The 25,051-nt window shown below is 39.5% G+C and overlaps 1 protein-coding gene across 6 annotated transcripts in view; it reads left to right on the top strand.

The window, feature by feature from the left end:
• RABGAP1L (RAB GTPase activating protein 1 like) overlaps positions 1–25,051 on the top strand; it is a 242,839-nt gene that overhangs the window by 170,930 nt on the left and 46,858 nt on the right. For 5 of the 6 annotated variants that reach the window (XM_065674152.1, XM_065674156.1, XM_065674155.1 and 2 more), the window contains one exon: positions 16,502–16,630. In XM_065674152.1, the coding sequence (XP_065530224.1) occupies positions 16,502–16,630 (129 nt within the window). Of the gene's footprint in view, positions 1–8,438; positions 9,064–16,501; positions 16,631–25,051 lie in introns of those variants that run through there. The other variant, XM_065674158.1, reaches the window with a different exon arrangement.

The raw sequence follows: 25,051 nt of genomic DNA, 5'->3' as shown, positions 1-25,051 counted from the left end.
CACCTCGAAGTATTTATAGGTACCACTCATTGTTTACTAAATAAACCAATATTCTTAGTTCTTTTGAACTCTAGAGTGTCTTAATAGTTTCCTTGTGCATCTCTTCAGTTCTGTACTAATCTTATTAGAAGTGGATTACTTTAACAGAGGTCACACTATGTTTTCTGTATTGATGTTGTATTTCCTTATTCTAGAAAATCTACTTTATTTCATAATTGAGGATTGTATTGTTCTCTTACATTTGTATGAAATAGTATTCATGACTAACCAGAGGGTTCCACAAATACTGTTTCATCACCTTAGAGGTGGATTTGTGTAAGAACACACATTTTTAATAAAATTATGCTGTACTTCTGTATACATTTACATTTCACTTCTTAATGAACATACAGTGTTCCATTACACTGAAAGCCAACAAACATTGTAGGGATTTTTTTTCACTTTGAAGACATCTTTGGATAGACATCTGACCTTCTCTGTCTTGGATTTTGTCCATCTCTTGAACTGCCACTTGCACCAACCCAAAACTTAAAAATCAGATCTGTGATTTTGTTCTGTGTAGAAGGCATAGGTCAAAAATTTATGCTCGTGAGAAGTGGACTTATCCAAGGATAACCAGAGCAGTCATCCATTTTTGTGCATCTTAGATCCTGCTTTTCATGGGTAAGTTATAGCTATTCCTTCAGGGAGCTGTGTGGCTTGCAGTGTAAATTGAAGAGACCGGTGTGACATCCCTTGTGATTATGCTTCCCTTTATCACCTGCTTCTGAAATTATCCCTTGCCACAATTTAGCCTGGGGCATTAGAGTTTCAAAAGTAGTGCAGTCTTTTAAAAAACACAAGGAAAAAGCCCAAGCAAGTAATGAAATAAATTTTGTCAGTCAGATGAAAGGAAGCAGCATGAGGAACTGTTAAGTTGAGCAACCACATCCTTCTGTATCTGACTGAAATTTTGTATAGTCTTACTGGCTAAACTTCTGAGGAAATCAGTGAAAACTGGACAGGTGCATATTTTAGGTGAAACTAGCATATTGTCAATGCACATAATTAAAAAATGTGCATTCCCTTCCAGTTTGGCATGGAATTTACAATTATTGTAACTTTTTGAGAAGAATCACGTGAGAAGTGCACTGAGTGTAACTGGGCATGGGCCTTTTATCCAAAAGATAAAACAGCTATTTCATGCTCTCTCTGCTCTTCCTGTGCATTTGCAATGGCTTGAGGAGCCTGAACTGATTTTTAAATCAGCGCTGCTTTAAGTCAGAGGTTGGTTGAGGTGACATACAGGGTTCCTTTCCAACCTGAACTGGGTTTGATTCTAGGTGATCTGGTTTAGTCTACTCTTAAGTGCATTAAATCTTCAAAAGGCTCTTTTCAGGATAAAACAGAGTGTCCATATTAGAATCTAAGGCAAAATAGATGTCTTCTGTACCATTTTTTAATAGCTTCTTTATGTGGTTGATCTCAGGGTAAGAGCTGAAGCTTCTGGTAGAGAAGAGGATCCTCACTCTTTGCTGCTAGAGATCAGAACCAGCTGTTCTGTTTTCAAGGTCTTCTCCATTAGGCAGTGGACCAGAAATTCAGGTTTGAAGAGGCTCTCAGATGTTTTTATATTTCTATTTCCTAAGTTGAGGGCATCCTCTGACTGTAGGTTTTGCTGGGCTGAAGAATTCCTTCCTCAGACCTGCTCCCCCTACCCTAGAAACCAGTACTTGGTGACTTGTTGGAGATTATCTCTTAAAAAGAGAAGTCTGTACCTGAAAATGTCCAGAATCATTCAACTTCCAAACTACTGATTTTCCAGCCTTAATATAACCAGTTTTATATTTTTAAATGCCTGCATTTATCTGCATGCTAAAATCCATCCTGTCCTGACTAGTTACCTTCTTAGCTCATTTGATCTCCTCCTCACACTTAGAATTAAATTTGTATTAGGTGAATGTTCACCATAAACTTTGCATTTTGCGGGAGGAGATGTGTTTTGTCTTTAAAGGAACAGAAGGCCAAAGACAGAAAAGTAACATGAATTTGTGGGACTTCATTTCTTTAGCAGTGTTGAAGCCTGATTTATGTGTTGAAGACACCTCTCCATTATATCGTCTACTTGTAATGTCTAGATGTTGGAAAATGCTGATGCTGTGTCAGTATATATCAGAACATATAGTTCTGATAGTTACTACTATTTTTTATTATGAATTATTATTTTTGTAATGATTTAAATACATGTATATCTCATGTACCTAGCAAATTTTGTGATTCTGTGTGAGAATTTTTTCTTAAGTAGGTAATGGAAGTAAATAAAACCATAAAAATAATCATTCCAGATGGGACTTGTGAGCTTATCTACCCCAGTATCTTGTTGGCAACAGTGGATACATGGGAAAAGAACTGTAAAAAAGGACAATAATACTTTTGTATTTTTTGTATTTCTGGCAGTTTGTGTCTTGGAGACTCTGAGAAAGAAGTGGTATCTCATATTTAATAACTCTGTATGGATTATTATTCCATGAGTTTGTCTGGTGACTTTTTGAACACATGTAAACTAGTAGGCTCAGAGATTTTCTCAGCTTGATTATGTTTTGGTTTTGCTGTCACCTGTGTGAGTGTCACGTGAAGTTCCTGGTTCCTGCATTAGAAGCCATTTTGGACAGTTAGTACCTCTTCACTTTCTCCACACCACTCATAATTTTCTAAGTCTACATATCCCTCATCAACCCTCTGTTTTCCAGGCTTAATAATCTTAGTCTATTTTTTGTCTTTTCATTTGGAAGCTTCTGATGATCGTTATTCCCTCTATAAATACTGTTCTGTCTGTTATCTCCTTTTTGAGATAGGAGGACCAGAGGAATGCATAATACCAAAGATGAAAGCACATAATGGACATATACTGTATGCATACTGTACATACGGGAGGTGTTCCAGTCCCCTGATCATCCTCATGGCCCTCCTCTGGACTTGTTCCAACAGTTCCATGTCCTTTTTGTGTTGAGGACACCAGAACTGCACACAATACTCCAGGTGAGGTCACAAGAGCAGAGTAGAGGGGCAGGATCACCTCCTTTGACCTGCTGGTCATGCTCCTTTTGATGCAGCCCAGGATACGGTTGGCTTTCTGGGCTGCGAGCGCACACTGCAGCCGGCTCATGTTCATTTTCTCATTGACCAACACCCCCAAGTCCTTCTCTGCAGGGCCGCTCTGAATCTCTTCTTTGCCCAGTCTGTAGCTGTGCCTGGGATTGCTCCGACCCAGGTGTAGGACCTTGCACTTGTCATGGTTGAACTTCATAAGGCTGGCATCAGCCCACCTTACAAGCATGTCAAGGTCCCTCTGGATGGCATCCCTTCCCTCCAGTGTATCAACCGGACCACACAGCTTGGTGTCATCAGCAAACTTGCTGAGGGCGCACTCAATCCCACTGTCCATGTCAGCGACGAAGATGTTAAACAAGACCGGTCCCAACACCGATCCCTGAGGGACACCACTCGTTACCGGTCTCCAGCCTGACATGGAGCCATTGACCACAACTCTTTGTGTGCGGCCATCCAGCCAGTTCTTTATCCACCGAGTGGTCCATCCATCAAATTGATATCTCTCCAATTTAGAGAGAAGGATGTCGTTGTTGACCTGTGCTGTGCACTGAGCTGATATTTTCATAGAACTGCCCACAGCAACTCCAGGATTCACTCCCAAGTAGGAATTGTCAGCTCAGTTCTCATTTATATGTAAAATTGATATTGTTCTCCATGTGCATCAATTTATGTTTATCTACATTGACTTTCATTTACCGTACTATTGCCCAGTCATTCAGCCTCTTACGGTCCTTCTGCAGTTCTTTACTGTAAGCCGCTGTCTTTAAAACCCTGAATAATTTAATAGCATTTGCAAACGCTGTCACCTCATGATTCACCCTCTTTTCCAAGCCATTTGAGAATAGGCCAGCCAGCACATTCAATCAGACAGTTCCATCAGATTCCTGATGGAATCTACTATGGAAATTAATTGTTTTATCATGTTCTCTCGAACAATAATAAAGATGTAAACTTCACTAAATCCAGATCACACGATTGTAATTAGACCTGAAGAATACAAAGGACAAAGTAATTTCTGATAAGGTAAGGGATGAAATTCTTACTGTGAGCATGATTAGAGCTGTTCTGGTGCAGAATTTGTCTTATCCTTTTACAGGAATTAACTTGAAAGGGAGCTTCCTTTTTTGTTCTTTGAGTTTTAGAGTCTGCTTAGCTTTACAAAGTCAGTAATTTTTGTGATTAAAATGTTAAAGGCAATCCAGTTCCTTCCTTTTTTTTTTTATCCAGTTGATGTAGGTGTTATCATACATCAGCATTATCAATTAGCAATTGATACTTCAATTATGAAAATGTTAGTTTATCTCAATACTGACCTTTCAGTACTGTGCCCCATTATGGTAAAAATTCAATATTCTTGTCAACAGAAAGCACAGGATAGGAGGCAAGACCAGTCGTGGCTTTGCAGGAAGGGCTGGTACAGAGGGAGGACACACAAGGTTGAGTTGTTCTCACAGGGAGAATGTGGGCAGGCACAGGAAGCAGAACAAGAGAAAAATAATCTGTTGTATTCACAAAGGGTTGCAATTTTAAAATTATGCAGGTTGCCATTTTTTACAGCAAGTTGTCATGCCTTGTTAAACATGCAAATAAGAACACTCATATCTGGGAACTGAACCACTATGAACACCCAGAACTATCATGTTTGTGTTCAGGCTTTGTGCAGTCTTGGCAAATAGTAAAAATAGAAGCTCCAATGGTCATGATGGCACATACATTTTTCCGCATAGAAAACAGTACAAGAAGTACAGAGCTCTCACTTCGACCATCATAAAATGATAGATAGAAACCCATCATTTTGCATAGAATCCCGTGAGTTTTTCCCAAATATTTTCTCTGGCTTTATGTACAGATGTGCGCATATATGCATATATAGAATCATAGACTCATAGGCTAGTTAGGGTTGGAAAGGATCTTAAGATCATCTAGTTCCAACCCCCCTGCCATGGGCAGGGACACCTCACACTAAACCATGTCACCCAATGGCTCTGTCCAGCCTGGCCTTGCCCACTGCCAGGGATGGAGCATTCACAACTTCACTGGGCAACCCATTCCAGTGCTTCACCACCCTAACAGTAAAGCACTTCTTCCTTATATCCAATCTAAACTTCCCGTTTAAGTTTTAACCCGTTATATGCATTAATATATGTGCATTAATGTTCTATAGTGTTCCCTATGTTCTTCTCATTTGGTGTGTTTTAAAGTACAGAGATTTATAAAGGACTGCCCATCAACATCCTTAGTATCTTGCTGCAGAATTCAGAAAATACAGATAATTTGAAGTCATATTCTGCATGGTTTTACTTGCTTAGAGAATATTTCACCATTAGCCACTTATCCTGAGTTCAGTGGACTTCAGCTGTGTACATCTGAGCAGATCTAAACTGTTTCAGAGCCATGCTAGTAAACAGACGTTTTATGGCTGGAAAGGTCAGAAACAGAATGTAACTGTACTTGAAAGACTAGATATTGTATGACATGGAAATCAAAGCACAAGAAATACCTGTTTATCCTAAGACATTCTACTTAGTGTGCAAGTTACTTTCTTATGGGCCTTGTTTAGTTTTTAAATTTACTTCAGTCAGGCTCTTCTTGAGAGTGCAGGACAGTAATCGAATGGCAAGGATAAGAGAAGTGAAGCTTACATGAAGGAAAAATCACATTTCCTGGTCAGACATAGATAAAGGTAAGATACAGTGTTCAGTGAGGATGCAGAAGTGTTTAAGAATGGTAGGGAGTGTAAAAGATTTCCAAATGCAAATCTGAATGATGGTTCACTGTTACATTGTGTGAAAGGAGTTCCTGAAAAACACAGAGCCTTGGATTTCAACTGATAAGTAAAGGGGGTTTTGTCAAGCCTTGGGAATTTTTGGATTTTAGGGACCTTATTTTAAAACAAGAAATCCAGGCCTGATGTAAAAATCATAATGATGGTAGTAGACCATATCTTTTGGAGAGCTAATCCTGTAGTTAATTTTCCTCATTCCTAAAAAATTTGCACAATATTTATAACCTGAATTCGTCTGGCTTTAGCCACTAACTGTTGGATCCTATTATAACTTTCTAGAATTGAAGACTTGATTTAATAATCACTTAATTGCATTTTTCATAAGCCCAGATTTTACCCAAAATGAACCAAACCTGAATTTCTATAAGGAGAGTTAGCTATTAAAGTCTGATTTATGCCAGGAAGAAGTTCAGGCTTTTTGTACAGATGGTGCTCTGAATTATCTGTCTTCATGCCTGTTTTGCCCACAAGTCACTAGTGACTCTGCCCAGGATAATGCATGCAGTATAAGGCTCTTGCGCCTTCCTTTTTAATGTTTTGAGTGATGTTTTTATTTTCATGTGGAAGATAGAGCATAATATTTCTAGAATACCATGTTTAACAGTGTGTGGTCTAATTAGATTGAAACACTTTCAAATTCAGAAAAAACACAAAAACTATTTCCTTTCCTTTAAGCCCTTTCACCCTACAAACATACAGTCTGGTAAGCTGATATTTTAACCTGTGGTGTACAACTGATTGGTGTTGTGGTGTTTACCTATGTACATAATAATGAACTAGATGATAAACCAGAATCTTTGCAATTGCATGCATAGGGACTTCGGAAAGTATAGGAGAGTTCTCATCACAGTCTTCACTTTAACCTTAAACCAGAATGAAATGTGTGTTGGTTGTGGTTTCTTTTCTCTTAAGAGAGTAGTGGCTTCTCTTGAAAAGGACCTCAGTAAATACCCCTAATGTCAGCCTAGAAAGAAATGCTGTAGACTCCCCCTCTTCAAAACCCTGCTCTGGGGTCTAGTCCATATGGAAGATTTTCCTCTGCAAAATAATGTTTCGCAACCTGAGACACTTAAATCAACTTCCGTAATACCACCCGTATTAAAAGCTTTTTTAATACTACACAAAATTTGCAGGTACTTTAGTTGTCTTAAATCCCATATCACCAGAGGATAAATAGTTGAGTCCTCATTGTCATCATTTGTCATATTTGACCTGTGACTTCTGCTGGTTCTGCTTTAATTGCTTTCTCACCTGTTCTGTGTGTCACCGTGATCCAGGGTGACCTGTTTGGATGGGCTACCTTTGGTAATAATGTCCTGCTTTAAAAAAAAAAAATCTCATCCAAGAAAATGTATTAGGAAGGAGCCCACTGTGGTGCTGTGGCAAAGTGAGTGTGAGTAATTCATGTTTTCTAATTTTCTCTGCTTTTTGTGCGGTACTTACCTAGGCTTGCTCACAGTAACTTAGTATGATTTTCATGTTTTAACTACTCATGAATGTGTTCGTTGTTTCAATTCAACAACACCATGCTACAGATTTTCACTTGGCATTAGTATTTAAACTAAATATGGTTTTCTTGACATGTTAGACAAATGATGTTCAGATCTTAAATATGCATTTGTGGAAGTGTTTGCAATCAGTGTGTTTTAGATCCTAGAGCTCCTCACAGTATTTTAAATTACCACCTTTCTGTATGCCAGATACGTATGGAATATTACTGTCTGCTCACTCTGATCAGAAATGCATATTGTTCTGTTGCATAGCCCATTTTATTATTAGGCAATTCAAAAATGAAACAGCATAAAAACATGCTTTCTAAAATCCAGACCTGTGAAATGAAGTAATACCTGCCAGATGGCAAAGGTACCTGGACTGTTCCCTGCATAGGAGTGATGTGAGGCAATTTAAGGTGTGACATCATAGCATTTTCCTTACAAAATGCAGTTAATTCCTAGCATCGATTTATATGTATGTGCTGAGATCATTCCCTCTCTGCCCATCGTCTCCAGATTTAGAAATTACTCCTGAGAACACAGCACTGGAAATTATCATTATTTAATTCAGTCCTGCAAAAGCTGTGCAAAGATGGGCTATGGCTTCTCAGAAGCTGCCTGCTGCTGCCTCCTCACCAGCAGTCCATCATGATGTCCTTGCCCCTCTTCCATTCATCATCTGGGAGGGATGAGAGTCTCTTGCCCTACCTGCCCATCTCCAGGTTGCACTGAGTCTGTATTTGTGTTATTCCAAAGCAGATTGAATACAAGTCATGATATTGGCTGGCAAGCCAATTTCTCCCTAACCATTCTCATGGTTAGGGGATGCAGCTCATGTACTGTGAGCCTGGGATTCAACAGCAAAAAACCTCACAGCTGAATTGATTTAAGGTAGATAGGGAGGGGGAGCTCAGCTGTCCAGCCGCTTACTATTGGCTTCTTATTACGGCATTCTCCCCCGAGAGGCTGTCTGCATGCTCATTCACCCCCCTCCTCTTCCCAGCCCCCTCCTTGCCTACCCCTTCATTACTGATTCACAGCGAGAGGCAGCAGCGGCAGCCGCCACGCTTGTCACGAATCAGAGATTGCAATGAGCTCATCCTTTTCTCTTTGCAGCTTCAGAACTGCCCTGGCTTTATTGCTCTTATTGCTGCTGCTGTCTACTTGCTCACACATCTACAGACACTGAGCCCTGAAAGCTCTCCGTTGCCTTTCTCCTATCTGAGCTTTCCTGCACTCATTTGCTGCCATTTTCCTGCTTTTTAGGTACATTTTCAGATCCATGTTTTCTCTGGTTTGCTTTTCAAATCTGCTTTGGACTCTGGCTGAGGCAGCACGGTGGATCATATTTTTCCTTGATTCTTAGCAGAGATGCTTTTCTCTTTCTGAGAGACGGACAGGCATTGCTGTAGGCAGCCATCCGAACCCATTGCAAAGGTCTGAGGCTGGCTCTCCTCATCTTGCACTTTTTGAAATTGTGGTTCAAAGCCTGTTTTTCTCACTCTGGATACTTACTACTTGCTGCTCATGGAAGAAGGGGTACCTTGCAAAGCCCCAGCTGCCAAGCTCACACCACCTGTCAAAAAGTCCCAGGACATGCATGACGAGAGAAGCAAGCTGGTGAATGAGTATGCATGTCGGGTGCTGGAACTTCTGGGAATGGGGCATCGCTTATTTGTGCCTCGGCTGCTTGCGGTGAGATCACATTTTCTTGAAATAAATTTGTTGTGAATTTGCCATCTTCCCTCCCAAACCTGCTTCTCCCCCCGCCCCCCCCCCCCGCCCAGGATTCTTGGCACTGAATAGTAGTAACATGAAACGTCTCTTATTTTTAACACTCAGCTTGTCACAATCCATCTCCTAAACACTGAGGCTTTTTTTTTTGATGTTAGCTGGGAAGGGCTGGACACTGGTGGTGCTGATGGGGATTGGTGCCACTCCTTAACTAGCTTGCAGGGCTCACAACCAGGGCTGTGTTATAAAAAAATTCTTTCCTAAAGCCATGAATGCTTTTGTTCTCAGTCCCGTAATGATTCCAGATAAGCAGCATGCCCAGTCTACTTCTAGATACTGATGGAAAGTGCATTAATGCTCAACATTTCAGATTTTATACTTGTGACATCAAAATCACAGTGATTTTAAAAGTTCAAGCTATGATGGTGTTTTATGGTTTTCTGCTGTTTCAGTCATTATGAAAAGGCAGTTGACAGCATTTAAAAAAGTTTAAAATACATGTGTAGAATTATCTGGGAAATAAATTGTTAAAGGTGTTTTTATCCATCATAGCAAATGGTATCTATATGTGAAATAGCCTGAAAAATGTGTGGCATGATGCAGTGCAGAGAAGTACGCCTTTATCATTTCTATGGCTCTACAAAGCAGACTAAAACCCACAAAATAGTGGTGAATACAGAAGTCACTACCTAGTCCTAGCTGAGTCTGCTCTCGGGTGTTGTAACTAAATCTTGCTGCAGCTTAGAAGTACACTTGACTGATGGTCTTGTACGCCAGAATGTAATTTTTATGTTATGTATGTTCTTTATAGATCCTGTCCCATTTTCTGGTAGGATGATGCCTTTCTTTTATGTCTGCGCCCTGTACAGTCCTATATTGTAGTTATATACAGTGAGCTGTCTAGCATTTTCGTTGTGCTACTGGAGCCTATCTCCACCTCCTGCAGTACACTCAGATAAATGAATGTGTTCTGTGTATTATAATGTATTCAGTGTTTAAAAAAGGGTGGGTGTTTGAACCAGTGTGTCCCTGCACTGTGAGATTTTAGGTAAAAATAGAAAAATCACAAACTCTTTGACTGCTAGTAAGCTGCATTTGGATATCTACAGTCACTTGTAGAATTGAGTTTAGCGGCTGATAATACATGCTTAAGTCTGTTGTATGTGTAAGCATTATTCCAGTTTACCTCCAAGTGCACGTAAATATCCTTCCATCCCATTCTGCTTGATGGTCTCTTGGGCAAGGACTGCCAAATCATTCTCAGTTGTTTTGTGATGAGCTCTAAGGAAATTAGAGACAAAACCACTAAGCTGTCTTTTTCATTTGGCTTAATCAGGCTTTGTATCTGGCCCTACAGATGGAGAATACAAGGAAACACGGCGTACTTTGTCACCCAGGCAGCTTACCTTTGCTGGATGATATAATATTGCTTATTAAAAAAAAGGGTGGGGGAGGGGGGCCAGAGACAAAATAATGCTTGTGTTATTAGAGAGTCTTGAGTCTTGACTTGTGGAATCAATGTGATTTCCTGTCAGATTTTATTAGCTAAATATACCTCTTCTGACATACATTCTTTTGACATATACCCCTTCCGTAGAGGAGGAGAGACTGTGTTTCTGTTAATTTTTTAACAATGAGAAATCTCTGAGGACCAAGATTTTGTACTTTGATTGGAACTGAAGGTACTTCAGAACCTCAGTGTTTCATAAAATTAAGAGCTAGGGTTTTGTGGGGTTTTTTGGGGGGGGGGGGGTGTTGGTTTGTTTGGGTTGTTTTTTTTCCTATGTGCATATGCTTCTCCCTGTGCTGTGTTTTTGGGAATAAATGCCTAGGACAGGCATAACATATGAGGAGTATGTTCTGTAACCTTCAGGCCAACCTTAGTCACATCACCTAATCACTGCATCAGCTAACTGTTGATGGACAGGTGAAACAGCACTAAACCTATGTGGGTTAACCCACTTTGGGATGACTATGGGTGAATGAAGCTGGTAGTTTCTGTGTTTGCACTTATCCACATTTCATGAGTGTTTTATGTGTCAGAATGAACGCTACCTTTATAAGTCTGGAGCTGCATATAAACACAGTGGTGAAATTTTGAGCAGAGGGATACTGCCGGGTGTACACAAGATCACTGCCGTATTTATGGATGCCAGCTCACTTTGCACAAAGTCAAAGCTGTATTTTCTTCATAACACTTCTGTACCAGTGTTTTACAGAGAGTACAGATCTTATTTAGGGTAAAATGCATTTGATAGTGTAGCTTTCACAGTAAAGAAATGGACATAAGCAATGCCAATAAAAGGAGTTTTTTTGATGTATTTTACTAAGAGTGTGTGCCACTGTAACTGTAGCAGTGTAGCTTTACCTATGAAACTTTCCCAGGCCTGGATCCCAAGTTTATCCACCCTCATGCTCCTTGGCAGCACAGAACGTCAACTTCATCTTCTTGGAGTCACTGAATAGATGACAGGTCTGTGGCTTGCATTTAAGGGCAGCACAGTGCAAAGTTGTGCAATGTGCAGCATTGCAGTCTTGTTGCTGCCAGCAGAAAAGGAACTATCGGGTTAGAAAAAATGGCTCACATACCTTGATTGTACATTCCGTATCTTCTTAAACGAAGCTAGAACCACACTGTGTGTGTTATAGATTAAATATTATGTTCTGAGAAATTAGTGTGAGGATACTAGTAAACAGTTTGAATTTGCCAGTAGCAAATTAAGTAGTGGAGTAGAGTATGGTCAGATTCCTTTCAGCCTTTAACTTGGCCTTGTTCCTGGCCACGTTTATTAAAGTGGAAAACAGGCAGATTATGCTCACTGACATTCTGTAGGAATTCTAAATATACATACTGTATACATAGAATTCCATGGAAATTGGTAAATTTTATCTGAGGAGGAAGAATGAAATTAAGCAAAAGTAGAGTGGTTGATCTGCAATTTCTCCTGCTGTATTAGTTCCCAGGTGGGAATAGAAGTTTTAGATGATAGAGTCAGTAATAAATGAGTCTGCAGAATTAATAATTGAAGACAGAGAAATTAAATTAAAGAAAAAAGCAAAGGCTTTGTTTTTTGTCTTAATCACATTTCCCAAGTATTTTGGGGAAAGCAGTAGCAGCGTTATTTACTTTAAAAAAAGAAATTAAAATTCAGCTCCTATTTTCTGGGCATAAGCATATTTTCAGAAGTTTACCTTTAGATCTGAAAGCTTTGCTGGTACTTGTGGGAAAGGGCTTTCCCTTGGTTTCAACTCATCCATGTAAGATAATTTTAAGAATACATTGAAATACTTAAGCGATGTGGGAAGGACATTTCAGGGCTTACTTAGTCAAACCCTGAAAGGCAAACTGAGACTTTTGGTCACAGTTCTCACTGAATTTCCTCTTTTTCCTGTTTTTAAAAATGTATTTTAACTAAACATATGATTATTTGAAAACTACCTCTAGAATAATAAAAGATGCCTTGAAGTCCCAGAGTGCAGAAAAATGCAATGCACCTGCCAAACTTTAATTATTGGTTCAAGAAACTTACAGATGGTTTCGTGAAATAAGTTGTTGATGAGTTCCACAAGCTGAGTGATGCAAACCAATGAATTTACAAATCTCTGCCTGTCAAACAGCTGCCAAAAGATTCCTGAGATGTCTTCATGATTTATTGATTAAAATCACAAAATGTCAAGAAATGTGAATCTCAGAATGCCGACATTGCTATTTTTTACTTTTTTTTTTTTGTACTGCATATGTCTCTATCTATATATATTTAGGCACACAATGGTTTTATGTTGCTTCCTGTTGCTCTCAAAATGTTACTTAGATTTTTTGTGGTTTTAGTACTGAAACTTAATTTTTTGATCAACAGATTATTTTAATGAAATTGAAATATTCAGCAAAGTAGAGCTGAACAGTATAGGCTCTACCACTCATTTTATCAAGTTATACAATATGATCGTTTTTATTTCCATGATTTATTCTTATGGGATTTCCATTAACTAAGGATCTTTCAGGACTGGGAACTCAAAATTCTCAAGCTACAATTTAATAAGAGTAGTTTGTTGGGGGCTATTAAAATGTTATTATAATAATGATTCAAGCAGAAGCCTAGAAGAATTAATATAACTTTAAATTTTTTGCATGTAGTGGCTGATTTTCTGATGTATATGCCTTTGTCTTTTTTGGTATTTATTTTTAAATGAAGTGCAGTGGACATAAAGGGTGGGAGCATCTGCTTTTCTGAGGTTTGGCAGGTTAAAAAAAAGTTTTAGAAGTTTTTATTTCTCCCCAGATTTCAAAAAAAATCCAAAACTCTCAATGATTTATGTTAAGAAAAATTAAATACAAAATCAAAATGTCTAGTCAGGACCTCCAGGAAGAATACATGCTTCAAGTGAGGATAGCTCAGCTTTGACTGAAATGCTAAAACTTTGGGAAAAAGTGTTTGGTGTTTGTTTTGTGATGGGAGCAACTGTCCAGAAGTCTTAATTGAAAACACCCTCCCACACTATTGGAAGCAGGTACCAGCCAGCCTGTATTGGAGCATTGCAGTTGTCTGAGCACCTTCTGTGTAAAACCACCAACAGCAGCAAAATGGATTTACAGATTGGCTGGTATTCCTTTACACTTGGTGTCAGAGTTGTGTCTGGGGCCACGTTTCTGAGGAGGGTGGGAGAGGATGCCATAGCATGAGGAAGAGGAGGGTACTGGAAATGCAAGAGAGCTTGTCTCACAAGAAGGCAAATTTACAGTATAATAGGGAAATCTGTATTGTATAGTGATCGCAGCTGTCAACATCTCTGAGCAGGAAGGAGAGAAATCGCTTTCGAGTGAGCTGGTTATCGAGCCATTTACTGCTTTTTGATCAGCATTACCCAGCTGAACTTTGCCCAGCAGCAGCTTGGTTGCCAGCACGGGTTTTGGCAGAGATGCTGTGTGCTGCCGGTGCGACAGGCTGCTCCTACCATGCTCTATGACTTGCAGATAATCCTAAATACAGCCCATTGTGCAGATGAAACAGTCATCTAGTCTCAGGTTTGGCTAAAGCTTATCTAACGTAAGTAAAACTCAGGCAGGAGAAATAGGATTGAGGAAACAGGTGTGTTGGCCATAGCTGCATTCATGAGTGGATCTGATTCGTTAGATACCAAACTGCACCAGCTTTCTGTCAACACTACATTGGTCTTGTCTGATTGAGTCTCAGCCATATATAGTCCTTCTGCCAAATTTTTGTGGACAGAATCAGATGTGATTGATAGCTTGTAAAGCTGAGCATTTCTCATCAGCATCCTGAAGGCAAGCTTTTTTTGTGTCCCTGCAGTGATGACCCAGCAGCTTCCTTGGCTGCAAATGAAGGGAGGATCAAATAGATCTTGGAAGAACTCTAACGATTTTGATGACAGAAAGTTGTCTATATTAAGAATGCTGCAGTCCTGGAGAAATGAATATGCTGAAGCTACTTTAGTTGTATTTGGAGTTTTCTTATGCTTTCCTTGTGACTGATGTAGCAAAAACTACTACAATAGTGCCTGTTAGGGTACACAGTATAATAATCTCCAGAAATACACAGGTTGATTGGTAAACATGCACAACGTAAGTTTAATCCTTATGGACTCCTGAGGACATCAAAGAAGATACTGCTATGCCTATTCCCAAATGTGAAAGGTTGGGCACAGCAGTGATGATTAGCAGTGTTGTGGTGGCACACCTCTGATGTCTACTCATGCTCTCCATTGTCAGAGATACCGGACACCCGTGAAAATGCCCCCTTAAATTCTGTGGCTGTACCAAGTTTGGTACATAATTTAAAATCCCTTCAAAAATCCTTCTCTCTTCCCCCTACCAAATTACTATTTTTGATAGACCCTCTGGGTAGGGGGGATGTAGCATTTTCAGCAGAAATGTGGAATATATTGAGCTGGGGTTTGAATATTACTATTACATATATGCAGCACCATACTGAAGTTCAATTTGCTTTTGGAAATACTGTGTCTGTACTTTGAGAAGGGCTTTTACATAGCAGACATAATTATTTTCATGTAAATGGACTGGTGATGCTAGTTTGTGGGGTGCATAAGGCGGATTCATAAATAAAAGTAAAATTTTATCTGCATTTCAGTGATAATTATATTTAACACCCAAGATAAATAACAGTGTAATTGAGCCTCATGTCTTTTATGTCAAAGGCTGCACAGTTTTCCCCAGTTCTCCCTGTGTAGAGCAAAATCTTTTGTGTTTGGCTGCAGTGTGTTTTATGGAAAGACATCTGAAAATTGGAGACAGAAAGGATTTTGAGTGGTTGATGCTACAGTTAAGAATCAAACTTTGAAACTGTGTATGTAATATATCTGCTGTGTATAACAAGGCAAAAAATGACAGTATTACTCATGAGAAGGCAAAGGATGCACACATCGAAGTGTTGGCAGTGGTACTAGAGCAATTAGTTCAGCAATTAACTTTAACCGGAGGTACCTGTGCTGCTACTGATGTATCTGTAATAATACTTTGATACACAGTGCCAGTCTTCATGAGCCTAGTCATCTTTGTTCACTCTTCCTGGGTTAAAGATCTTGACATTCACATTTTTGACGTGATGTCCTGAATGTCTTGTCTGGACATTCATTTTCTGTGAACCTTTTAAAGGAGTACCAAGGCTTGGTATTTCATATCTGCTAATTCTCTTGATGTAGTTCTTGGCAAATCCAAAGATGAATACATTTTTCCCTGTGAATCATATTACTCCACCAGCAGCAGAACTGGATTAATGTTGAATGTTTAACATTTTCTGACCTGCTAGGCTTGATACCACACTGAGAGGTACAGTGTTATGAGAGATGTAGAAATAAGCATGTAAAACATTTTCTGGCACAGTGTTCTTTGAGAAACTGTGTCACAGACTTCTGCACATTGACTTGCTGATGCCTTTTATGAGTCATATGCATTTCTGCTTCTGCTGTTCATGTCTGCAACCATATATATCTATATATACATTGTCTTTTTAGGACAGCATTATGAGAATCAGCAATGGTCTAATGCAGATGATCTCTAGAAAATATTACAAATTTTCCTAGGCTTTTATTGTTTGTCTGGGTTTTGTTTTTTTCTTCACTGAGTGACATCTTGACAGGCTGAGCCAGAATCCCTTTCTTATCCTGCAGGTATAGAAAGATAAAATAGATTAATGTGTTACAGTCCTCTGATTGTGCTGCTCTGCCTGGGATTCCTTGGATATGCTTTAGCCTTTATTTTGTTTTATGAGATAGGGGTTAGAGAGCTGATTTCAAGGATGACATTTTTGAGCTAATGAGAATACTGATGGTTTGGAATACATTCAGTAAGTGACAAATCTGGTAAAAGAGCATGACTGCCGTGTTCTCAGTGTTTACTGTAGTTCGCTATGTTTAATTGCAGACCTCAAAAGAGGACCTTCTACAAGCTGATTTTGAAGGAGCTTTAAAATTCTTCAGGGTTCAGTTGCCCAAGAGGTACAGAGCTGAAGAGAACGCCAGAAGACTGATGGAGCAAGCCTGCAACATTAAGGTAAGGGGTGGTCTTCGTTTCTTCTCATTCGCCTGGATTTTTTACAGGAAAAGTAATGTGCAATGTCAAGAATGGCAGTGGCATGTGGAAAGTAAAGTAATGAAATTGTTAGTTTATTTTCATATATGTTTGTATACATACACACATGCACGCACACACTTTTTATATTTAAAGAAAGTAAAGCTCTGAGGTTTTCCCTCTGTCTGCTTTGGTACTAGCTAAAAATTTGAAATAGAAAACTGATGCATGATCAAACTGAATTATCAGAACTTGCTAATTCATTAACTGATGATTATATTGGGGTAGAAACTTAGTTTTGTTTGTATATCAAGCTTACCAAGACAGAATAACTTATGTTCTACCTGATCCAAGATGGTGGTACTTTGAATATTTGGACCACAAGTATTGGGTATGATGAGGATGAGGGACAGTGGCTATAAAGTTCTCACTGTGTCTCTTGAGTCCCTCTTAATTGGTGACAATAAACTGGCTTTTAGACAATTTTTTCTGCTCTCTAGGAGTCAAACAGTTCTTATGGTGTGGTCTTTTTTCCTCAGAAGCTTGGTGGCTTCAGCCTGTCGTTGCTGTCCTTTGTCTCTGTTTCCTCATTGCGGGTGGTTCTGTGGCTTCCAGCCTGGCTTCCTGTTGGCAGAGGTGACATGCTGTAGCTTTGTTGCGGGTCTCTGCCTGGTCACCTCTAGTATGGTCCCACCAGAGTACTGGCTTTCTAGTCTAGGTGTAGCAAGACATTTCTCATTGTATGTCAGTTTCATTGCTGTCACTCATGTTCTTGCTTGTTAGTACATGCCATTCTTATAACCTGTTTTCTGTAACATTTCTTCTGATTCTTTTGCGTGCAGACACTTCCGTTCATACTGATTTCAGACTATCTTGTTATTTGTGTTATGCATCCCTACTGAGAGATTATGTGATGCCTTGACTCTGTTAACTTGATGTCCCATATTAAATTAAAACACACAAGGGTTGAACTGAATTCACAGTTTTTATTTATTTGGGTCAACTTCTCTCACTTTTGCCAACTAGAAAGTCCTTAGAGAGCCAAATCTGAATCACAGGAATGTAACTTCTGACTGGAAATGGCATGTTAAATATGAGAGAAAATCACCTCATAATGAAGAAGGTGATCAGGATTCATCAGCGTAGCTTTATGAAGGATAAATAATGCTTAACCAAGTTAATAGTCTTCTGTGATGACTGTTTTAGTGCATGAGAGGAGAGCTGAGAATGTTGTTTATTGCAAGTATAGACAGTGTCTCCCATAACATCATTGTAGACAAACTGATGATTATGGACTAGGTAAGTGGACAGTGAGCTGAACTGAAACCTGGCTAAATTACTTCATTCAAATGGTTGTGATCAGGAACAGGATGTTCATCTGGAGGCCTGTCATTAGTGTTGTACCTCAGAGCTGATACTATGACCAGTACTACTTAGACTCTTCATAAATGGCCTCAGTGATGGAGCAGAGAGCACCCTCAGCAAGTATGCAGATGACACAAAGCTGGGAGGAGTGGCTGATGGACTGGATGGGTGTGCTGCCACCCAGAGGGACCTCGACAGACTGGAGAAACAGGCCAGCAGGAATCTTGTGAAGTTCAAGAAAGGGAAGTGCAAGGTCCTGCACCTGGGAGGACCAACTACACACACCAGTACCTGCTGGGGGCCAGCTGGCTGGAAAGCAGCTTGGCAGTAAAGGAACCAGGGATCCTGGTGGACCTTCTCCTCTACTCAGGCTGGTGAGGTACATCTGGAGTACTGTGTCCAGGCCTGGTCTCCTCAGGGCGAGACACAGCTACAACGGTGAGCATCTGCTGAAGGGCCCTGAAGATTATTAAGGGATGGGAGCAACTCTCCTGTGAGGAAAGGCTGAAGGAGCTGTGGCTGTTCAGCCTGGAGAAGAGAAGGCTCAAGGGGATATTATCATTGTTTATAAATACTTGGTGGGAGGACCTAAAGAATAAGGATTTAGGCTTTTCTCAGTGGTGTCCAGAGAACAGGCAAGAGGCAGTGGATACAGAAATTTAAAACTATTTATTAAAAGCTATTTATATATTTATAACCTCAGGGGGATCAGACACAGGAACACTTTGCCCAGGGAGCTTGTGAGTCTCCATCTGTGGAGATATTCAAAACACAACTGGGCCTGAGCAATCTGTTGAGCTTAGCTTTGAGGGGGAGGTTTAAATAAGATTTCTCCAGAGGTCACTTCCAACCTCAAGTATTCCATGATTCTATGATTAGGCATTATAATCATGGTGCTTATTTACAAACAGGAGCTAATAACTGCAGGAGTTGACATGCTCAAATAGGAAATTAGTCTAGATAATCACCACTAGGGAATGCAGAGGTTTTATATGAAGAGTAGTTGTCTGTCTTGTTGAATGCAACAAAACTTATTTTGTTCAGAAAAAAAAACCAAACAAGACCCTGAAACATTGATTTTTTTTCCTGAATTGAGGCACTGTGTGTCTTTCAGCTGCTTCTTGTCTGTATTGATATTTATAGACTAAACACCAGATGTTTTTAGAGAAAGTATCGCCTAGTATGTGCCAGGGAGTATTTTCTTTAGGTTTCTAAGCTAATTACTGAGGCATAAAAACATGAAAATAGAATCATGGTGTGGCCAGGTTTCATAGTCTGGCTTTATCTTTTCCAGTGTTTCTTTTTATTTTTCCCCATATTACCACAAAACAAAACAGGCATTTAACATGTAATAAAAATCCACCTCTCCTTGCTCCGCCTTCCCCCCCCCACCCCTTAAGCTCTAGCCAACATTGTTCCAGGGAAGTCAAGTGAAAAACTACTTAGGGTTTCTTCTCCTTAATTTCACAGCTTTAAAGTTTAACTCATGAGTTCAGGAGCTACCCCTTGGATTTTGAAGATGATGCATTGGAAATAGTTTTATCAGTATATCAGTCAGGTAGTAGAATGGGAGAAAGTCAGTCTCATTGGGAGATTTTCTCCATATGAAAACTTCCTGGTTTGGCAGTTTTCAAGTGAATTCAGGAAGTTGTGCCCATTTCTCTGTGACTGTCCAGTGATATTTGGGAATGCAGCAGAGTTAACATTCAAAATAAGTTACACTGCAGATCCAGAAATGCCACAAAGTTGGGTGTAGCAGACAAGTAGGTGGAGAGATCCTGAGAATTTAACTGTGGGTTTTTACCCTTTGTGCCTAGTGAAGGGAACACATGGGATGGACTAGACAGAACTGAGTAAAGGAAGCTGCAAGGGAGATTTCTCTGATTATGGGGCAGCATCTGTAATGATACCTTCTTTTACGTGTCTCAGGGATTACAGTGACTCCTTGTCTCATCTTTTGTCATCATCAGTGGCAGGAAAGACCTGGTATATCGAAGTTGTTCTAATAGAAGCTTCTTCCTAGCCATGTAAATCTCTCCCCAGCAGATGCAGCAGTGTTACAAGGTTACTGCTGTCAGGACCTTAGGTGAGAGGAGCAAATGGCCTTGAGAAAAAATGTGTCCTTTTCAATGCAAAGAAAACACACGCATTTTGTCACCTGTCACTGTACTGACAAGGTTATTGATCTCACCTCGGTGCATCCACAGCTGTGGCTTGCACCAGGACCTTTGTATGGTTCATGGAAAATAGCTCTACTAGTGGAGTCAAAAAGAAAAGGCCATAGCCTTTCTTTCTGAAGGAGCTGTGCTAAGCTTTTCTCATTTCAAAATTGTTCTTTGTACAGTTTTAAAACAGATTTACTTTAATAATGTTGCTCTTCAGATATTTTGAATACAAATTTTGAAGCTCACACTTTATTGATGTGGGTGAATTACTTTATTCACACCTCTATTGCTGATTCATCTGGAAGTAATTTTTTGCAGGGATGGTTTAACAGGCAGTTATATATATTGATTTATGTGCGTTTCAATAGAAAGTAATAAAAATAGCTCACTTGTTCTCTCTAGTGCATTCTCTCTCTTTCTGTTTATATATGTTTAGTTATCTAGATACTTTGGGTTTTTTTCTATTGCGAGAGGTGGTAAGACAACACAAATACAACAGAAAAGCAAAGGAGATAACTGCAGAAAGGCCCTGAAACTGCACAAGCCTTTTATTCATTTGATTCTACTGGTGATGTATCTAATTAATCTTCCAATATAAAAGACAGAAAAGAAATTGCTCATTTATCAACTTCTCAAGAAAAGGCCAAACCAAATTGAAAATAATTGTGTTTAGATCTATAGAAAACCCTGCCATGCCTGTATGTGATTTCTTATTAACAGCCAATGATCAATTCCGCTTATTATGTCTGTGCCGTTATCTCTGAAGTGCAGGATCTAATTGTGTTTGTAAGGAGGGTCATGTGTTTTAATGCCCGTTTTGTTTTCAGCTTCAGCTTCCTTCTTTCTGCTTGGCTTTGTGGTATAGTGCAGCACAATGAACTGGCACCTGAGAATCAAATTAAAATGTCTGCAGTGGAACTGGACGTTAAATATTGTTGTAATCTTGGAAATAAGTGTTAACAACGTAGAAAGTGTCATGCATTTAAACAAAGTTTCAGCTATGAAATATTTATTTGAACTCTGCATTTCTGCCTTTCTACAGACATATTGCCTGGTAGTAAGGTTTTATTTTCATGATGTTTAAGCATTAGTAAAACTAGTTGGTTGCTTGGATTTGGTTGGTTTTGTTTGTGGTTTGTTTGTAAATTTGTGCTGAATTGGCATTGTAAATTAAATCAGTTATTGTTAATTTTTATCAGCAGGGAAGGAATAGGATTTTATTAATAATAGCTAAATGTAATCACATTTTAAACATCTAAAGTAGTTATGCAACCTGACTGAATACAAATATTTTGGTGTCCTCGTAGTAGTTATTTGTTGACATATGAATGTGTGCTTTCATGAGTAATGGCATCGACGATAGTGTTGAAGGTAAGGATCTTTAAAGAACTTACAAACGTTTGAGGTGGAAAAGTGGATAGAAGTCTTCATTGTCTGATCTCCAGTAATTGTATCACAGCGTATTTCATCAAGAGATTTGCCACATTATTAGCAGTTTAATTTCAGAAATATCAGGGAACATCTGAAATCTGCACCATGGTCCAGCAGGCCACCTAAATTTGTTTTGTTCACCTTTGGGCCATCAGAAGTCATGGCTTTCCAGAATGACAGATGTTTTCCCATTCAGAACGGAAGGAGGAAAGCATACGAAGGTCTTTTGGCTTAAGCTTCTTGAATATGGCTCTTTCCTCCTGGCTGAGTAACAAACACCTCCTTTCTACCCTTGATACTGAAAATAGTACAGAGAACAGTCGATGAAGGTAGCAGGAAGTTGCATTGTTTGACAGTTCTGTCTTCTGCCATCTTTGCCATGATTTATCTAAAATAACTGCTCTAGGACTAAAAGGAAATGAAATTTTTTCCCAAGCTGAACTGGACACATTTGAATTGAAGATGCAGGCTGGCTGGAGGATTGACTAACCTCCTCTATGGTGACACATTAAAATGTCCTACAAAAAAGTTTTCTGCCTCTGGTGGTCTGTATGCCAAGCAGTAGCAGAGTGTCTATAGAGTTACTGCTGTTAACGTAGTAGTCATCTTAGTTGTTCTTCAGAACAGAAAATCTAAACTTTCTCTTCCTTTAGAGGAAACAAACCCAGTAACTTGTAACTGATTTTTCTGAGGGACATCTTGAGCTTGAATATGGAGAAAGACCCTGAAGAATACTACGTCTTTATTTCTCAGAACTTGATTCCTGTGACCAAAGTCTATATTCTCTCCTCTCTGAACAGCGGAGGAAGAAGCTCTGTTGTTTACTGGGAGTTCAGTGCACACAAGGAATAGCATCTTTTTATTAATAAGCCTAGAAATCTTTGAATGCATGCAGAAATGAATACAAGAATTTGGGCAGAAGAGCTTGAGCTGCATTGTGTCATGTTTGATCAGCCTTTCTTTTGTATGTCCTTCTCAGAAATGCTGTGGTTACTTTGTATCTGCAGATGATACAAAATTTAAAACTTAAGTTATTGGAAACAAGTCATGACTAATTTACAGAGAACTCAGGTAATCCAGTGCCAGTGTCGCATGCGGCGGCTTGAGGAAAAAAATCCAAACAGCTGTGATTCATTCTCAGTGTAGTGCAGAGAGCAGTTGGGACCAGACATCTGTTTCATTTCATTTGTTGGTTCTTTTAATGAGATAACAAATTTTTGAAGCACCATGCTATACTGAGACCTAAACTTTCAAAAATAAATGGGAGAAAAGAAAGGCAAAGTCTAACAATGTTCCCTTTACACCCCACCCAAAGCTTTTGCAAGGAAACAAAGGCAAGACACTGGGGACAGTGTCTTTATGCATTTTTGCTGGCGTTTGATTTCTCAGGCACCTGCAGCTGAATTTCTCTGCTTTGAGAATAAGCGAACAAACAAAACTAAGTATAGAAAGATGGCCATATGCATTTCATAAATGCAGAGCTCTGCAGTGACTGTAGCTTTTAGAACTGAAGTCCCTATTAATAACTTTCCATTACAAACCCCAGGCATTATTTTTGCCATTATTGATGCTGCTCAAAGTTAAATTCAGTGAGTGGTTACTTGGCTCTTATCTAAGCAATATGTAGCTACTGGAGTAGAAGTTTCGCTGAGTGCTTCATAAGAGCAATATTCACATTTTTAGGATCTCCTTATCACTTTGCTTCAGGATTTTCTGTTTTCCTGCGGTTAATGACTTTTACCATATTATAGCCTTGATTCTCTGTGGAGAATAAGTAGAGGTGTTTCATTTTACTTAAGAATGACAATGTGCTGGTTTACTCTTTTTTGCAAATTTTTAAATATCATGGTGTTTGGCTGTTTTTTATTGCTTAAGTCTGAAATCATTCCTCTGTGAAGTACTATTTTTCCATGCAATACTGTGAACACTTGGGCAGAGAGGTGATTGCCACACCTGGCAGTTTCTCTCAGCAGTTCATTGCTGTTATACTCATTACTGTTTCAGATGTGTACCCACAGCCCTACAGGTGTACCTGATGAGTTGTGAAAGCCATGGAGGGGATGACAGGTTCCTTCTCTCTGCTTTTACTTCCCCACATTCCTTATCTCTATAAGAAAAGTTTAAAGGATAGGAAAAAGTTAAAAAACATTATTGTGGGTCTGTTTGCTGGGAAGCCATGACCATATATCTCAGTTTTCTATCAAGGCCAGGTTGGATGAAGCTTTGTGTGGGATGGTTTAGTGTGAGGCGTCCCTGTCCATGGCAGGGGGGTTGGAACTAGATGGTCTTGAGGTCCTTTCCAAACCTAACTATTCTATGATTCTATGTGTACCCACAGCCCTACAGGTGTACCTGATGAGCTGTGGAAGCCATGGAGGGGATGACAGGTTCCGTCTCTCTGCTTTTACTTCCCCACATTCCTTATCTCTATAAGAACAGTTTAAAGGATAAGAAAAAGTTAAAAAGCGTTATTGTGGGTCTGTTCGCTGGGAAGCCATGACCACATATCTCAGTTTTCTATTCAATTCTTCAAGCAGCAGAGTCCTCATTACATTATTGTACATGTTTATTATTCTTTCAACTTCCTTTGCTTAATTAATGCAATTTCCTCAACAATAACTCTTAACCAGAATTTGGTTCCGCAAGTGAAATTAGTCAAAAGCCATGGAAAAAACCCCAACAGAAAATCTCATCTGCAAGTAATTAAGCAGCATAATAAATACTGTCTTAAATCAGGAAGTACAGGCATGAATTCAGCATGCACAGCTCAGGCCCAAAGATGGCCTGTCAGGTTGAGTCACCCAGTTACTGTGACAACAGAGCTGCAAAATCTTCTGCTTCAAGAGTTTTCCAGCCCAGCTGCATCTGCACATTGCACCAACCTGGAGGGGGTCCTTATCACTCCTTTCCCAAATAGGAAATACAGGTGTAATTCCACTAACATAAGTATGCTGTGGTTGACATAGGTTAGAGAGGTTCAGAGGTTAAGGCCTTGACACCCCACACCCCCCAAAATTAAACCGTAGCTAAAGTTCTTAGCAAAGTCAAGTGATTGTCTGAGCGGCTGTTTTTTAATCTCATAAATCCTTTTGTTAACCCATGGCTAGAGCACAAGATCAATGACCTTATCCTGCATCCTCACGAGGAGCAATTTTGTGGCAGTCTGAGTAAGCCACCTGATTGTGCCACCTGGGATGTTCCATCTTTACACAGTAGGGAATATTGATTATATTTCAGCTAGTCAAGAGGAGTGGAAGAAATTGGAAATGGATCAGGGCTTTGATTCCTCACTGCCTAATGAGAATGCTTTGTTTGAATCGCTCGCACTGTCCCAAAGGTAGCCTGTTGCAACATGCTGTATTCAGTAATCCGTTAGTCTTCTGATAAACCATATTCCCCATTTTGGGCTCTTTTCTTTCTCCACCATCAGTGATAGGTGAAA

This window comes from Lathamus discolor, chromosome 3 (genome assembly GCF_037157495.1).
Source record: "Lathamus discolor isolate bLatDis1 chromosome 3, bLatDis1.hap1, whole genome shotgun sequence".
NCBI classification, from domain to species: domain Eukaryota; kingdom Metazoa; phylum Chordata; class Aves; order Psittaciformes; family Psittacidae; genus Lathamus; species Lathamus discolor.
This window is presented reverse-complemented; position numbering and strand designations above follow the sequence as displayed.